The sequence below is a fragment of the Mustelus asterias genome, chromosome 18 (assembly GCF_964213995.1).
Source record: "Mustelus asterias chromosome 18, sMusAst1.hap1.1, whole genome shotgun sequence".
NCBI classification, from domain to species: Eukaryota; Metazoa; Chordata; class Chondrichthyes; order Carcharhiniformes; family Triakidae; genus Mustelus; species Mustelus asterias.
The window spans coordinates 80,085,198-80,098,032 of NC_135818.1; the positions used below are offsets into that span (position 1 = coordinate 80,085,198).

Below are 12,835 nucleotides of genomic sequence, written 5' to 3' on the forward strand. Positions count from 1 at the left end.
TTAGTCTCCTGAGAAAGACAAGAATGCTCTTGGTTAACTTTTATATAACTGACTTAAAAGGGTACAAAACACTGGGAAAATCTAATCCTTCTTTTGACGTTTATTATTGTCGAGCCTCAGTTTGAATTTAAACACTCGTGCAGATCACACGCTTCTTAAACACGGATACCAACTTCAGACAACGAAAATTGTGTCTAACACCACAAATTTCAGTTTGCAAGTTGGTTCATTAACCCCGAATAAAATTAGCAGGTACATTAAGTGTGGGCGGGTGACTCACTCGAACGTCCAGTTGTAGTCATGGGAGACTCTCTCCATTACATCAAACTTCGCTCCGGGGACACTGCAGATTGGGCGGTTCCAACTGTCTCGAATTCTCATGTACAGGTTTCTGGTATAGAAATTTTCAAAGTCTTGGTACAACGGCACAAAATCCTACACAGAGGAAGAATTCAGAATTATTCCAAGGCCATGTATTTTCTTATTCTGGAATTGAAACAATTTGTGTCAAAATTAATTTTCTGCTCCCAATTTGGAATACTTTACAGAATAGTACATTTAATTACTCAACTCATCCACATGATTAAACTAAGCAAATGTTACTCCTGTTTGGTAAAAATGAACTTGAGAGCTTGTGTCTATTGTAGAACAAACACATACAAATGTTGCCCAAGCCTTTGTAAGTTTGAGGTTTTTACAACCCGTGACACGGAAACTGGAGTCATCATTTGACTAAATTCAGATACAACCCAAGAGGTTTTCATTGCTTTCAAAAAATCACTGAAGCTTGCAAGGTTCTACAGCCCAATAATAAGCAGCCCTGTACTCTGTGCTCCTTAGCAATAATACTGCATGATGTCTTTTAAATACATAAATCAGGCAAAGATTCAATTATACAGTCAATATAACATTTCCCAACTGTTACAACCAGCCCTGGGTGAGGTTACCCAAAAGTTGTTGGTTCAGGCGAGACCCTTCAATTTGTCACCTCTGGCTGGGATATCCCAAAATTGTACAAATCGGGTTGAGGAGGAATGATTCGTTCAGTGTCTTTATTCAACCCACTATCTGCTGGTAGCAACAAAGGTTTAATCTAACAAGTTTCCCTTTCCCTTCGATAACTATTGGGTCTGGAAAGGGTATGTTTAAAAAGGAGCCAATTTAATCAGGTTTTCACGAGGTTGAGTTAAGTTTATTAATTACTAAAAAGGCAAGGAGAAATTGTAAAATACACACAGCTATATTCATACGGATAAGAAATAAATGAGTCCAATAGCAAGCAAATATAAGAGCTATTTCTGTACTGCGGCAGGAGCAGAAATCTGATGGGAGGGATTCCAACAATTTCCAACCTTAGGCGAACCTGTTATTCATCTTTCTTCCTGCAGAGACTTCCCAGCACAAAGTGTATGATTTGGGTAGGCAAAGGAGCAAGTCCACCTCAGAAATTCAGAAAGCAGATCTAGCACTTACATGGCTGCCAAAACATACACACCCCATAAACAATGCTGTTTGTTTCCACTGCAAATATGCCAGGTGAGTTTCAAAATCACCGAGTGTATTCCAAACATTCTCTTTCCTCACTGCAGTCACTGCCAATCCCAACCCCCCCAAAAAAAACTTACTCCCCATAACAAATTTTCCTGTTCACAAATCTAACGTGCACGTATATTGACATTTAGAAGCAAAATGGTAACGAGTAGCACCTTTATATAGTCCAAATGCTGTAGTCTACGTCAGAGATGCTTTATGTCTCAAGTTCTAATACCTCACCCGAGTGAGTCACATTCATTGTGCAAGTATATTAAATGTAAATAATCAACTCCTTTATTTCTCCATGTATATTGCCAAAACATTGTGCCATGATGTATAAACAGGGCAACATTTATTCTCTACTTTTTAAAGTAACTTCAAGAAGGAAATCAACTACATTTCAATTGGATTGCATCCTCAACAGTGGAGCCAATTAGTTTAAAGTTTATTTATTAGTCACAAGTAGGCTTACATTAACACTGCAATGAGGTTACCGTGAAAATCCCCCAGTCACCACACTTAGGCACCTGTTCGAGTACATTGAGGGAGAATTTAGCATGGCCAATGAACCTAACCAGCACGTCTTTCGGACTGTGGGAGGAAACCAGAGCACCCAGAGGAAACCCATACAGACACGAGGAGGACATGCAGACTCCGCACAGACAGTGACCCAAGCCAGGAATTGAACCTGGGTCCCTAGCACTGTGAGGCAGCAGTGCTAACCACTGTGCGATCGTGCTGCCTAGGGAAATGCATATTTCTCATAATTCTTGCTTTGTCATAAAGGACTGGACTTGTTACTCCAGCAGCAGGGCCCCTTCTTCATGGGTTTTGTGAACTGCAATTAGGTAAACCAGTTTGGCTACAGTCCACTGAATACACAAGGTCAACTATTGACAAAATAGGATGAAAGATGCCCAATTAAAAACTCAGATTGATTCAGACAATTGAAGTCGCACGGGAACAGAGAGTATCAGTAATTCCAAATGGTGCCACACACAGTGGAATCAGATCAGCAATGGTAACTGCAGAGCCAGGTGATATAATTGTCACCTGAAACTAGCAATGCAATACCATATTAAATCAGCTAGTTATATATGAGAGTTAACCATTTGCAGATCCCGGTTGGTAAATGCCATCACTGATTGCAATCAATCACTTGCTTCCAAATACCTGTAATATTCTGTTTTTCAAATAGTCTCCTTTGTGGAGCTCTGTCAGCATGCATTAGACAGGATGAAGTGACGCCAATTCCTAGTGTGGTGTGGGGGCGCGGAAGGAAAACAGATTAGCCTGACAGATCTAGGATTTGAAGAAAATCAATGAGCCCATTGCTCTAAGAGTGGTCTTTGAGTCTGCAAAGCTAATATACTGGCATCCATCAAACATCCCAGGTGCACACAGAAACAGCTAGGATGTCATGCCTTGGAGCAATGTTAGCCAGGCTGATGCTGGGCATGCTATCCACTGCACACCACTGCCACTTCCTCCCCACCCAAAACCTTCTGACACTTCAGTTCACCCTACAGCATAAAGGATCAAGCTTCACAAATCTTTACATTAAGTGCAATTAGAGTAAAATCGAAGGGCTCATTAAACCTTGGAACGAGTATAAAGAACCACAGAACAGATTCTCAGCATCAAGTGACTGTATTACAGCCAAAGATTGTAAAAGTAAGACTAGTGTACACAAAACAATATAATATAAATAGCATTTGGAATTTTCTTGAAGCTAAACTATGATGGCATCACCCTAACACCCCGATTACTGGGTCAAAATGGAAGCTTATACTTTGAGGATATGGAGACAAAAAGGAGAAAAATAGATGCTGAGAGCTTTCTAGTTGGGTGAGCTATATGAATGTTTTCATAGATTTTATGAATGATCAAGACTGGACAACGTTACAGTTGCAAGGTAGCCAAGATCGTTATACAAATTGAGAAAATCATCAAAAGCATAGAAGGCAGATTCAGAGTCATCACTGTTACATTTTGCTATCAAACACCCAGAAAATTGATGTCAAGAGGTTAACTGCTTCTGGCATCGTCACAGCTCCAAAGTCAATGTGCTGTCCTTCCCACATGGAAACTATTTTTGGGTATTTTATTCTTGACATGACTTTATAAAAAGTATTGCAGGTTTTCTGGCAGTGTGAAAGAAGATCCATTGATAAATTACATCAAATGGTACTATCAGGAACCCAAACAGAACTAATTTCATGGCTCAATCTTAATTTTAGCTGAATTTCAAAACAGAATTGAATGGGAGCAGGTAACATATGTAGGCTGTGTGGCCAGACACAGAAAACAGCCACAGAAGCTACTGCTGCAAAAAGCAAAGAAAAGCCGAGGTAGAGGTAAGTGTGCGAGTTAAAAACAAGATAGAAAGCTAAAAGATTAGAGCAGGGCTTATGAATTGGACACACTTACTGCTGTTGCTTCAGTTTTGCCAGAGCGGAACAGACCATTTAACGACGCTTAAAGGGTGAGATAGAGGAGCCTCTGGGGAATTTGATGTGAACCTAAACCAAGGAGGCTCTACAGGAGTGCACCGCTCGGGTGACAACCATCTGTGGGGACCTTGAATGGAATACAGCTGCCAGTGAATGTGAGTCGAGGGCCAAATCTATTGAGTGGGAAAGCGAGTCGGAGTTAGAGAACTTTGGAATTTCATGTGGTGCCATATGTCTGCAAGGAATGAGGCAGGTGCTTGCATGTGACATTTTGACTATATAAAGTGGTGTACCTTTTTATTTGAAGTGTGAATTGCCCTTTAATTTGTGATTAATTTATGTTAAAAGTTACAAAAAAGTGAAATCTTGTTGGCATTTCATGGGAATCTTTTGGTAAATTTTATTTTGGTTTACGGTTCCCCAAAGGGATCGTATCACTATGCAATCAGAAAGATGCTTTTTCCCTTTTCAGGGCTACTAGCCTAATTGCTAAGTTGGCAGGCTGAAAATTGCATGAAAAACATTTACTTGTGTCTAGTATCATCTTACTTTAATTATTTCCTGATGATTTCCTTTGCATTTTTATCGAAGCCTGCATTTGCTAATCTTGGATGCAAACATTGGAAAACGCAATTAGTTTATCCTTCCTCCCCTTCCGTTTCAAAACTAGAAGTGAATCCACATTTGAGGGGATTTTAATTTGCTACTGGGTAGACATGGCCTCAGAGTTCTTAACACTGATTATATGCATAACTCCAACATCTCTATTTAAAAGTGCAGCTTTTGTAAAATACAACCTCGAATAACTTTAGGTCTGGAAAATGAGAGTGTGTATAAAGAAATAGCCAGTTTAACACTGCTGGTGCGCCAACAGTAATAGGAGCACAACACAGACAAAAGCACAGCAAAATCTGAGGGTCGATAATGGAAAACAAGTGCCTCTTTCGGTGGAGTATTCAGTGAGCACTCACTGTTTGCACTTTACTGTCATGTTCAAGTCAGATTGCTAACTTAAGCTTAAAACAACTCCCAATGAAAGCGAGCTTGAATTTGGTCCTCCGTCAATTGACCATAGTTCCTGAAAGGAAACATTTCACCAACAAACAACTCTTTTGCTCCCTGCCCCCTCTGCCAGCACCGAATCTTTTGGTCCTATCTCAAATGAACCCAAGGTCATCAGTGAAAATTCCAACAATAAAGGACTAAATGGATTTGCTGCAGTTTTTAGGCAGTTAATAAGTTTATTTTCCCGTCATGCTTTTAGAAATTATACTTGCAATTTAGCTCAGCGGCAATTCTTGGGTGCTTGTTGTTAACAAACTGAAGTTGCTTTAAAAGTGGGCACCTCAGTGGAAGTTCTAGAAACAACCAACTCCCCGCTTGGTACAAAGCAATGTTTGCACTGCAGATGCCACCTCTGCAGCAATTACTCACGTACTGTGTTTTTAAGAGTTTTAAGTTACAGCTCAGTAGTGATGGAATTGGTGTCAGGCACCTACATTACCAATCAGGTCAGTTGCATATTTTCACCTGATTAAACTCCAGTTCAGGAACTAATGTTGGCAACAATGGCTACACCCAAACTCACTGGAGCTGTTTTGATGCTGTTTGAGAGCTGTACAAGTGCCAAGTTTCCAATGAAGACAGTTTTTATTTCAGGTCTGTGCAGTTAGCTTTTAAACTGACAGCCATGAGTTATTGCAGAAGATCTGTCTTACTTTGGGGAAAGACTTGTGTAATCTGATGTTATGGAGTATGAGCAAGGTGAGCAACAAACTATTTGTTTAACATCTTTAGTATTATAAAATGGCTCAAGGTACTTCACTGGTGCACGCAAGAAACAATACTTTTTACTGTATACTAATACATGTGATAATAAATCAAATCAAAATTATTATAAAGCAAATTAGACACCAACCACAAAGTGATTAAGGCCGACAGTCAAAAACTTGGTCAAAAAGATAGGTAAAGAGCATCTGAAAAAAGGAGAGATCAAACAACTGAGTGTTTTAGTGAAGCAATTTGAGCTTAACGAGTTGCTGGCACGATGAAAATCAGGGATGCTCAAGAGGCCAAAACTAGATGAGCACAGCTGTCTTGGGAGGTTGGAGGGCTGGATGAGAGTAGTGACATAGGGCGGGCAAGATCATAATGGATTTAAAAGCAGACAAATATTTTAAAATTGAGGCCTTGCTTAGCCAGCAACCAGAATGTCAGAGACAAAGTCAGGTACAACAAAACAAAATAGTTTTCACATTAAAATGAAAGGACTTGTGATTGACTGGTCATTGTAGATTAGACATTTCAACTCCAGAAATATATTACCTTAAATCCCTAAACTGAAAGAAACGATAGGCTTTGGGTTATTGCAACATGGTGTGGCAGCTGAAACAATCTGAAGTAAAATCAGAATACCAAATTTGGGAAATGCGTATGTGCTAACAGTTAAGACAAACTGCTCGGAAACACATTTCCTGTAATAAGTAGATGCATCTGAGGAAATCCTTTCGACTGACTCAAATCTGAAAAATTGTAAATTTTTTTTTAAAAAGCTAATCCTGAGGGAAGTACCATTTGCAGTATGTTTTGCTCCAAAAGGAGAGCTCTGTTGATTGGATTCCAAATAGTCGTTTGGTGATACAGAACTTGATTACTGCTGAAAAAAGGCATCAGAACAGACGCAAGAATTCCAAATTATCACCACAATTTATATCCTGTGGGACCCATCTTCTGCAGGCAAAAGGAACACGTCCGGGCATTGCACCTTTTTGAATTAAACAAAAGTCTGTGCATTGTTTGTACCTTTAAGACTTGATTACCTGTAAAGACTCGCATTCCAACCATTATTTTGTAAATTGAGTTTGTGTCTTTATATGCCCTGTTTGTGAACAGAACTCCCACTCACCTGATGAAGGGGCAGCGCTCCGAAAGTTAGTGGCTTTTGCTACCAAATAAACCTGTTGTACTTTAACCTGGTGTTGTGAGACTACTTACTGAGGATAACAATTCCCAGGAGCATACATCATGGCAACACCTCAATCAAGTAGAATAAACTTGCCAATCACAACCTTTTCTTATATACATTATTTATTGCTCCCTTGAAATTAAGCATTTCTGCATGTCCTGATGAGTGCAAGGCAAAAAACTTTGACAGCATATCTCTTTTATGAACAATACTCAGATTGGACTGCAGTAACTAAGGTGCAAGTTTAAGTCCAAACACAGTGTTGCTCACTTCAGGAGGAAAGTGAGAATAATCCCAAATGATAAAAGATTGTTTTATGGACAGTTTTCACTGTACAAATATCAAAACATGCAGTTTAATGCTGCTGACTTGGTAACAGCAAAATCACTTGGCAGATATGCTAGACAGCTGACCGCTAAACTGTGTTTAGACAGTTCTACATTAGTACATTTAATTTAGACTGCAAGAGGTCTCACTGATGAGACTGGGTGATGGCAGTTTCCACTCTGTTGTCTGACACCTAGCCTTGGATAAACCACAATACCATTGCGGAAAGTAAAAGCTAATGTTACAGTGGGTAATGTAATGGCACGGATGGAAGATTGGCTGGCTAAGAGGAAACACACTGGTATGCATGGGCTCTTTTCAGGTTGGCATTAGTGTTGGGATCTCACCATTTTACAATTTATATAAATTTGGATGAAGGGATAGTCGCCAAATTTGAGAATGACAGATAGGTGGGAAAGTAAGTTGTGAAGAGGACACAAGGAGGCTACAAAAAGATAGATACGTTGGGTGAGTGGGCAAAGATCTGGTAAATGGGAAATAATGTGGGAAAATGTGAAATGGTCCATTTTGTCAGGTAGAATAAAAAAGCTTATCTCAATGGTGAAAGATTGCAGAGCTCTGAGGTGCAGAGGAATATGGATGTCCTAGTATCACTTGTATTCAATTCACCTTGCAATAAAAGGAGGGAGGGTATGCTTCACTGAGCATTTTCCCTGTCTGGGGAATCTAAATTAAGGAGGCAGAGTCTTAGGATAAGGGGTTGAACTGAGAAGAGGAGAACTTTGAATCTTTGGAATTGCTTACCACACAAGGCGGTGATGTTCCATTGCAGAGTATAATTTAAGACCAAAATTGATTTATGTTTTTATACAGCAGTCTCTGAAGCAGTGTTTCCCACAGTTCTGAACACCAGGAAAACTCAACAATGCAACACCCACCAAGGTCTGTAATCCATATACACAAACAGCAGTTCAGGAACCAGATATAAATCAGCATGGGGACTAAGAGTGTCCATCATCAATAAGCATCCCTGCTTGCAATGGTACAGCAAAGGCACTATACAAATGTAATGCAAGTAAAACAGTTGCAGCTTCATCACCACAAAAAATATTTCCTTTACATATTTTATGACAATACTTAAAGAGACACCCTATACTTTACTACTGAAATATATGTGGGATTATTGCTCATAAAGTTCCAGACTTCTGAAAATGCTATGCAATTAACTTGCTTAGTCATTGAAATTAGAGGCCCGTCCTTGAGCACGTAATGCTGCAACATGAGGCAAGGAGTTTTCAATTCATCTATCACCAATATTTTATGATAAAATAAAAGGGAAATTTTTGGAAATTCTGCCCCTACCTTTTGCTCTTCACGTTCAGTAGCATGAGGACACTTTTCAATCTTCCACTCCCGAAGAAAATCCCTGAGGTAGCCAAACAGCGTAAGAATTCCATAACCCATGTAGGTCAACACAGCAACGAACATAGGAGTTTCCTCAAAAGATTGATTAAATGGCTTTTTGTATAGCCCTCCATTCTGAGCAATGTGATGAATCTGGAACAGAAAAGTCCATGTACTCCATGAATATTCCGTAACATTTATCTTTTAACGGCAAACATTCACTTGGAGAACCACTGAGACTGCCACTCTAACTATAAAGTCTAGTACAGTCAGCTCTTACACAGCTTATTCCAACTGAACTGGGCTAGTTGCAATTTTATTTTTAGAATGTGAAGTAATCTGGGTATTGGGTAGAACAGGAGATTCCAAGACAAATTTGCAGTGAGACCTCTTGCAGTCTAAATCAATTCAAAAATAAATGAATTGATTTGACTTGGGGTGCTCTTGAGCAATGTTAGGCAATACTTTTACAAATGTATTTTGACCTGGGACTGGCAGGAGTGACTCTTCAGAATACAGCATTTTAGTTGTCTTGCTGAAGTCAGGCTGCTGTCAAATCATGGTCTGTGGAAAAGCCAACTTTGACTAGTCATTCTAAACTTTGACCAGCTAATCTCACTGAATTCAAATACCAATAATTGTCAGTATCCAATTGTAATGTTCATTTGGTTTTCAGTAAATTAATCATCAAGTTGCCACTACAATGGTGTTAATATAATGAAAACCCGAGGGAGCATTGTTTTTAAAAAGTAGTCCTCCGTCACCATTAATGTCATGTTCCAACATAGCCAGTTACAAGACCTCAAAGGGGGAATTTACCTACAAATGAAAAACTAAACTAACGTGGCTGAAGGGATATGGAATTGCAAGCTATTTAGAAAAGTTCCACATAAAACAGATTTCCTCCATGTACTCTTAAAATATTCAGAACCACAAAACCACACAATGTGGGGCGAATAAGCCAAGATTAACATTGAATAGGCCTCAAATGTGTAAGATATCCATAGAACCCATACAGTGCAGAAAGAGGACATTCGGCCCATCAAGTCTGTGCCGACTCTCCGAAAGAACATCCCACCCAGTCACTCCACTCCACCCTATCCCCATAAGCTTGTACATTCACCATGGCTAATCCACTTAACCTACACATTTTTGGACATCTATTCTCATGTCTTCATTTCTTGCTTCCATTCCTTTTTAAATTGCACCGTTTTTGAAATTTTTCATATTTGAAATGTTATCACAGTCGCCACACATTCTAGCTGTCTTTAGTTTTCTGTTTCTGTAGTGCACTATAACAACCACAAGTCCCTCATTTCTGCACGTTTTATGCTGAAGTATTTGAACCCAAGTCCACATTGGGATGATTACACTTGACGTTTGCTCCGTTTTCCACCATCAAAATCTGCTAATCATTCATGAGAACACCTCAGAGCAGAATAATAGTTTGAACCCAAGTATATATTTACATATATGGCTGAATTAAACTGGAATAAGGATAGTAATAACCAGAAGTGCTTGGCAACGTACTGTCTAACCATGGTCTTGTCACAAATCAACAGTTGGTTCTTTGTTTTTATAATTATAGACATGAGACATGACTATGAACATGAGTTAAGCTCAGCTCTCAAACACCACATCCTGACCATATCAGCTTGAAACTAGTAAAATCATAGAATACTGACAGGTTTTATCATCCTAAATTAAATATTTAATCATCTCCAGACAAATAGGAAGAATGATTACAATAGAATGGAGGTAGCCAGATCACAATTATAGAGTGAGTTTTACCATTTACAAGATGCACTGCAGCAACTCACCATGGCTTGCTCTTAACCTGTGACCCTGAACAACTTGAAGATCAAGGATAGCGGACGCGTGGAAACACCACCACCTGCAAGTTACCCTTCAGGTTACACATCCTGATTTGGTAGTGCATTGCCATTCCTTCATTGTCACTGGGTCAAAATCCTAGAATTCTCTACTTTACAACACTGTGGGAGTGGTGGCTCACCAACTTCTCAGGGGCAATTAGGGATGGGCAACAAATGCTGGAGTTTGACAGCAAAACCCACATCCCATGGAAGAATAAAGAATTGCCAGTGAGGTCTTTTTTCCATTAATATTAATTTTTAAGAAAGTTCTGGAAATTGTGGGAGTGATTTGATTGGTTTTGAAAGACTAAGATGGTTTCTCTCTGTTTCTGGCCATGCTGTTCTGGGCATTAATAGTCAAAATGTTCCATCTGTACCTCTCAGAAGCACTGCACATTCTGATGAGATTGCAATGTTGTCCACTCACTTATGACCTCACAAGGGGTTCAAACATTCTAGTCAGATTCGGCCATTTCATGGCTCAGTGGGTACCATTCTTGACCCTGGCAAAAGTAGTGGGCCGAAGTTTCACATCAGAGGCTTAAATGTATAAATTAGCCTATCAGAGGAAGTGCTGCACCATTGGAGGTTGTGTGTTTGGGATGAGATGTTGACCTGAGGCACCATTTTCTGAGAATTTCACACTAACTTCATTGCAGTGTTAATGTAAGCCTTACTTGTGGCTAATAAACAAACTTTTCCCTCAGGTGGACATAAAAGATCCCCAGGACTATTTCGAAGGACATCAGAGAGTCCTCCTGTGACCTGGCCAATATTTATGCTTCAGCCTAAGTCACTAATAAATCATAAGGTCATTATTGCATTGCTATTTTAGGACTTGGCTGTGAACAAATTGGTTGCCACATTTCCTGCATGATAGTGATTAGGTTTCAAAAGTATGTAATTGGTTGGAAGTTCATTGAAGCAGATGTGGTCGTGAAAGCCAGTATATCAAGTCTTTATTTTCCTTTGTTATCGCTAACCTCTGACCTACATGCCTACAGAAGGGGGAAAAAGGGCTGAGCAAGCTGGTTAACTAGGGAGAAAGCACATCCATTCTTGAAGCTTACAGCAGGTGAAGCCAAAAGTATTTGGAAATTTATAGCTGCTTTTGGTAAGTTTCAGCAAAAAAAAATCTATCCTTGCACCACCGGACATGAGTTTCCCTCATGACACCACAAAGTTGTCAGTATTTAAAACCAGACAGCTATGCTTGTAATGAGGAATACAAGAAACATTCTGGATTTTAAAAAATGCTACAACAACCCATTTCTCTGCTTGTGGGAAAATTCTTAATGTCATTGAATTCTAGGCAAGCTCATGTGCAAGGCATTAAACGCAAGATTAGCTACAATTTACTGGAGGACATGTTGAGTCAGACAATGTATTGGTGTTCAGTATAACCACAGTTGATCTCATGATATATAGTTCATGAATTAATCATGCCTTGATTGTACCATGTTACGTCACTTGTTATGGAAAATGTGTACAAACATGGGAGCACATTAGCAGAGAGATGATAGGAAGTTTTATCATTGGTACAACTATGCTTTCTATCAGCTCACAAGGCGGCTTATTCAGCTCGAAGTTACACCAGGCAAATGCAATCACAACTTGGTAAATAGGATTGGAGTGGTTCTAAAATCAAAATGCATTCTCAATTGACCACATTTTAAGGAAGATTGCTTGTGACTGCAACCATTGAAGCATTCCACAAAAGCTGTGACTTGTGCTCTGTTAACCAGCTTTCCTATGTCAATGCAATAAAAATGCAGAATGCATCATTTTTATGCCACCCAAGTGCTTCCATGATTATGGACCAGTTACTGCTGCATTTGCTGGATTATGTGAGTCCAATTGCCTGAAAGTGTCGGAGGGGGATTTACTGCAATATTAATTTCCTTACTGGTCCCGCTTTGCCTTCCCTCATTTTGTCTCAGGCAATTACATGATTGCAGGATTGGGGAGGGGGCTGGATTGGGTCACATCATGATCCTTCAGTCATCATGGTTTGGGGCAGTTATATGAATAAGCAGGTCCCTTCCTGCGTGACAATTTTCTATGTTTGTAGATAGAGCTTCCAGCTGGGTTCAATTGCAAATGTGCGGAGGTGAGGTCCTCCGCAGAGATGAGCTGAGGTGTTGCAAGGCACAGGTGTTTTTGTTCTCCCACCCAAGATGCAAAATAGCAGGTTCCCCGCCATCAGGGAATTAATCTGACTGTTTCAAAACAAGTACCACACAACAACATTGAGATTGAAAAACATGGGGTATAATCTCCCAGACTTTGCTTCCCTCAATCTTTAGCAATATTCAGAG

At 39.6% G+C, this 12,835-nt stretch overlaps 1 protein-coding gene across 1 annotated transcript in view; it reads right to left on the reverse strand.

The window, feature by feature from the left end:
- The window catches only part of sptlc2a (serine palmitoyltransferase, long chain base subunit 2a), a 117,816-nt gene that overhangs the window by 80,746 nt on the left and 24,235 nt on the right, over positions 1–12,835 (reverse strand). The window contains exons 2-3 of the mRNA XM_078234380.1: positions 8,602–8,796; positions 281–435 (exon numbers count right to left, since the gene is read on the reverse strand). Of these exons, the coding sequence (XP_078090506.1) occupies positions 281–435; positions 8,602–8,796 (350 nt within the window). The remainder of the gene's footprint in view (positions 1–280; positions 436–8,601; positions 8,797–12,835) is intronic.